At 57.1% G+C, this 5,011-nt stretch overlaps 3 protein-coding genes across 3 annotated transcripts; 1 reads left to right on the top strand and 2 right to left on the bottom strand.

Annotated features, from left to right (window-relative positions):
* Positions 1 to 236: 236 nt before the first annotated feature.
* GGTG_13496 (hypothetical protein) lies at positions 237 to 1,874 on the bottom strand. Its single transcript, XM_009231402.1, has 2 exons — positions 1,098 to 1,874; positions 237 to 1,008 (listed from the first exon to the last, which is right to left on the bottom strand). The coding sequence occupies exons 1-2, from the start codon at positions 1,489 to 1,491 to the stop codon at positions 893 to 895; spliced, it is 510 nt and encodes a 169-aa protein (XP_009229666.1). The 5' UTR covers positions 1,492 to 1,874; the 3' UTR covers positions 237 to 892.
* Positions 1,875 to 2,086: 212 nt separating this feature from the next.
* On the top strand, positions 2,087 to 2,922 carry GGTG_13495 (hypothetical protein; the record flags this gene model as incomplete). Its single annotated transcript, XM_009231401.1, has 2 exons — positions 2,087 to 2,105; positions 2,231 to 2,922. 2 exons carry the CDS (start codon positions 2,087 to 2,089, stop codon positions 2,920 to 2,922), a joined length of 711 nt encoding a protein of 236 aa, XP_009229665.1.
* Positions 2,923 to 3,208: 286 nt separating this feature from the next.
* GGTG_13494 (hypothetical protein) lies at positions 3,209 to 4,339 on the bottom strand (the record flags this gene model as incomplete). The annotated part of the gene is made up of 2 exons (XM_009231400.1): positions 3,209 to 3,834; positions 4,168 to 4,339. 2 exons carry the CDS (start codon positions 4,337 to 4,339, stop codon positions 3,209 to 3,211), a joined length of 798 nt encoding a protein of 265 aa, XP_009229664.1.
* Positions 4,340 to 5,011: the final 672 nt, after the last annotated feature.

Raw genomic sequence — 5,011 nt, 5'->3', positions numbered from 1 at the left:
CCTGGAAGTAGATGCGTTGGTTCCACGGTGCTTGTTTTGGGGTGGCCCAAGACAGGGGGTGGCCCAACTCGGGGTGGGTCGACTTATCTCCGAACGCGATCAATTCAAGATTGGGGCAGGTGGGCTTGGAGCCGTGCGCTTTCAACTTCCGGAGGGGGTGGAGTACCAGCAATCGATGTTCCACCAAATTCACATCAACATATTCCTCAGCTTCCCATTGTCCGACGCGGAAAAACGGTACTCTGTACCGAAGCTCGAAACATTGGCCGTACTTAAATCTCTTAACGAGCTAAGGTGGATTTGCCAGGCCACGTCCTATCCTATCAAAGTATACACCGACCACTTATCCATTGTTCAGTCCTGGAACAACAAATCAGCGGTTCACGAAAAGCTCTACGGCTGGATTGAAAGGATTTCCGAATACAATGTCATCTTCCATCACCGCAGTAACAAAACGTCGGTAATCGGCATCGCGGATGGACTGTCGCGCCTTCGGCCTCCTTTCCAGGATGACCCCCCGAGGATCCCGACCGCATCGGTCTGTGGGCAGACCCGCCGCCGCCAATTTGGGGCCCGCCCAAAGCCCGCGAGGGCATGATGGTGGCACTGCCATGGGAAACCCCGACCCATTATCCTATCCTCAGCGGCACCTGTGGCGCGACCTGGGTGAGAGACGTTGCCGACTACCTCGAGCGAGGGGCTGACGCCCTCGAGGGAAAAGGAGCGGCAAACAGACGGAACATCAAGCGTCGGGCCCTAAAGTTCCTGGTTATCGATGGGAAGCTTTATCGGATCGAGCAGGATGATTTATTCGCCGAAGTCATTGAGGACGAGCGGATTGAGACTGTGCTCGCCTGGGCATATGAGACCTGTGGGCATTTCGCGTACACAATCACAATGAAAAACTTGAAAGGTCAATTCTGGTGGCCGACAAGATCCCGCGATACCCAGAGGCGAATAACGTTTGTTTCGCCAGCACTTCGGCTATACTGCGCGTGTCGGCCGGTACTAGGCATGGAGAGTGTCAGCTGCGGCCGGGCATGTTTTACTGCGAACGGCGACCAAACAAGTCCACTCTGTGGATCAAACAGACTCACCAATGTCCAAGTCCCCGAACTTCCAGCACTTCTTGATAAATCCGGAAACGAAGTCACCCTCAAAGTACCCGGTCATTTCGTACGACCACTCTGCGCCTCTTTCGCGGGCTCGCAGATTGACCTCCTGTTTCTTCCACGACTGGCCGCCGTCTACGGCGACGGACCATCCGATATGATCGCCAAGGAAGTTGAAATTGCTGGTTCGCTTGATATGAACGCTGAAGGGGGCGCCTGACTTGGCCTCGATGTATTTCACGACGCGAACGCCGGCGGGGGAGTCGAGCTCTATAGTACAAGGCTCGTTGCAGGCCGCGTCGTCGTGGTGCTCAATCGCGCGCTCCCCGTCGACCTTAACCGTGACTTCCAGGCCCGGAATACGGTCCGAGATGGCCATTTTGTGCGGCTGGTAGGGCTGCTCCGCCAAGCGAAGTCGCCCGTACCATTGGCATAAACGGCGAAACCGTATCTGGGATGTGGCGCAAGAAGAAGAAGAATCAATGTGATAGTGGTGGGAAATTGCGTTGAAATAAGCTTTGCGACGCGACGTTTCGGGTGCACGTGCGGAGGCGGGGCCGGACAAACGAGCTACCGAAATGGGTGACTAGGGTTGGGGCGTTGGAGAGGGGTAAGCAGGAGGGAACCGTGGAAGGCCGCCCAGGAGGTGCCACTGGCGTCGGACCGGCAGCTGCCCGGCGTTTCGCTAAAGTGGTTCCCTTCCATGTCATCGAGGCGGGAGAACAGGTCGGAGTGACCTGCCGGTTGTGCAGCTTTTCAGTAGGATGCATCTCAAAACGATTGGCCGTTCCTAACGGGTTGCCCCCGAGCTTTGCTGAGTAAATTGGGTGGCTGGAGCAATGTTTACGCCACTTAATGACTCACTCAGATCACCATTCTGGGGAGCGGCACAGCGGTTAACCCCCCGAGGTTTAGGGTGCATGATTTGAAAAGTACTGCGTAAGTAATTGGACGCCATGTTTTTAGCTGGAAACATGCCGCGTTCGCAGTACGGTGAGCGGTAGTTGCACAATAAAAGGTGCCGCGTGGAGATAGTCAGGGCTGGACGCAACAGGGTTGGACCGAACAGTCGCCGCTTCATCCGCCACCGTTGGATTACGGTGATGAACGTATCGAAGAAAGGCGGGATGACGTTACTTTCACTCGAAAGATCGTGGAGGTCGAGGACGAGGACGAGGATAAGGATAACAATAGCATCCAAACCCCAGTCAAACCACTCGAAGCCACCTCCCCGCCGGCCGCCGCCCCGACGCAGACCGAATGCCCACATACAGGGCCCGACCCAGCAAACGGGGCAGCGGCCGCTGGTCCCGAACCTGCAACCCCTCCTCCACCCAGATACCCAGACGGCCGTACGAACGAGAGGTTAGGCCGCCGAGACACAACGAGTTCTCCAGCTACGGCATCATGCAAAGACAAACCTGTTCGCGGCACGAAAGATCCTGCCATTTCCCAGCCAAAAGGCCCTGCGACGCCTGCGAGTTCAGACCCGACTCTGTCATGCTCGACACCCGGGAGCAATGCCGGAGAGTTGCCCAATGACACAGCGGCGGATCTAGAAAGTTCCAACAGACCGGCGAGCCCGCCCGCGACATTGTCGGACTCGTCGAACGGAAAAGCATCAAATACCGAGGTCGACCCCGTGGATAGCGGCCAATCCACAGGCGATGGCCCGACTCCGAGTAGGAAAAGGCCGCGCCCGGAGTATGTGGAAGTCGATGGGAATGACGAGGGTGGAATCGGGCAGCATCGACGGAAGCGGAGGACTACAGATGGACGGCCCGATAATTTATCGCAATCACCCACCTAGCCAGCCGCCTCGGGAGAGGCTGATAGATAGGGTAAGGGAAGGAATCGGTAGCTGGGGAGAGACCCCTTTCAGCATTCGATTGTAGACAAGGTCTGATCGTCCTCCTCGGCCTCGGCGCCGCAGTAGGCAATTTCCGCCACCACAGTCCAGCACTTCCTCTAGGCTTCTTTTGGCGGGCCGGTCTCTCCTGTCTCCCCCTCCACAGAAGCACGTTCCACTAAGCCGTCGTTTGTTTGACGGGGCTCACAGTGGATGCGGTAGGCGTCGAAGGGGACCAGTGGCCTGCCTAGCCAATTCGCCTCAGCTTGACGTCCATCTCCCGCAAATAGCGCTCCGCCGAGTCCGCATCATATCCGAATGCCAACTTCACCATCTCGTAGACGCGGTCTGCATCCTGTTCCCACGACCCCTGAAGCCTGGTGAAGCAAGCATATATCCTCGAGGCCTCGCCGTCTAGCACTTTGGCAAACGAACCCTGCCCGGCAAGGGCCCGTCCCTCCCGTCGGACTCGGGACTCGGCGTCCTGGAACTTGTGGACGTACATGGCTCGGGCGGCCGCCTGTTTTGCCATGTTCTTGTGTGCAACGTGTCCCGGGTCCTCGAGGGCCTCTCTGATGCTCTCGTCCGACCTAAGCAGCGGGAACGGGAAGGGATAGTGGTTAACCTGCCACGGTGCGGTCTGCGCAAATTCCCAATCAATAACTGCCAGGAAATTGAAGTTATCGTCCACTAGGATATTTTGCGTGCCGAGATCCATGTGGTTGAGCTGAAATCGCGCAGAAGAAGAAGAAGAAGAAGAAGCGTCGGCGCCCTTAAACAGTTCGGTATGGTGAACAATGTTGCAAATACGAAGATGCTCAACCTGTCGGACAGGCCCGAGTTTTCTTCCACCGCCGTGGTCGACGCCTGAGACTGGTAGATGGGGACAAAGTAATCGTCCACGTCGGCCCTGGTGCCGAATTTCGTCTTTCTCTCCTTCCGTAGAAGCAGCTGTTGCCTGCCGAATCTGGCGGCCGACAGTGCATTCGACCCTGGCGATAACAACCTGTAGTAGAAGACAGCGGGTCGGCTAGAGACGAGCGCTGGGATTAGAGCTCATGCAGCTATGGGGCAGGGGTCCTTGTCGCGGTGGGGAGATGTCCAGCAGCATCGTGCCTGCGCCAATGGGCCCTCGGCAACGACAGAATTTCTCCGACGGTGGCAGGACAGCTAGCGGTTCCGATGCTTCCAGCTTTGTTGCCTCACTTTCACCAGTGCGACCAGAATGTGGGGTCGTGGGAGCATCCACCCGTGCCCGCCACATCTCCTGGGTGGCCTCTGCGAATTGGTATCTCGGGCAGCTGGTGTCCACCCGCACAGCGACATTCCAAAGGACTCTGCGGCAAATTCCGAGTTTGCAGGCCGGGGCGCAAGCCATTTCTTGAAAAGGATACGTCTCTTTTTTTTTTTTTTTTATTACTTTTTACCAAAGCTTGCGGTTGCGGCCAACCAATTCCGGTTTGCCACAATTGCCGTCAGGTATGGGGGTATTTTCCAGGTTCCGGAGGCAACCAGATGTGGTCCGTGCATGGGTGCACATATTACCTACCGTGTGTATATCACCACGAGGATCACAGTCTTCTTCACAGAGAGGACGAAAGAGAGATGAGATGGAATGAGAGAAGGACTAGAGACAGTGTTCTCCGACAATTGCCTGCCAATACGTGCAGCTCGCGGGCGTCTCTAGCCTGTGGTCGGGGTTGGGTGGGGCTCGTGCCACATCTTGGACGGGATGCCGGGGAGTAGCTCTCGATGCTTATTCTATCGCTCGTTTGCGCGCGTAGGGAGGGGGGCCTCCCTCGGGCGAAAAATGCGGCTCTCTTAGCACGCGCCATGAGTGAGGCGGACGGCTGGCGATCGCTTGTGCGGAGCAATTTGTATCCGTCTTCTGCACAAGCAACAGGTACGATGCCCTCTTCTGCACACGGGACGGGAATGAGGCCCTGCTGATGCGGATGGCCGGCGATCGCCTGTGCGGAACAATTTGCGTCCGTCTTCTGCACACGCAACAGGAATGAGGCCCTGCTGGGGCGGACGCCGGAGAGTTCCC

This window comes from Gaeumannomyces tritici (assembly GCF_000145635.1).
Source record: "Gaeumannomyces tritici R3-111a-1 unplaced genomic scaffold supercont2.14, whole genome shotgun sequence".
NCBI classification, from domain to species: Eukaryota; Fungi; Ascomycota; class Sordariomycetes; order Magnaporthales; family Magnaporthaceae; genus Gaeumannomyces; species Gaeumannomyces tritici.
This window is presented reverse-complemented; position numbering and strand designations above follow the sequence as displayed.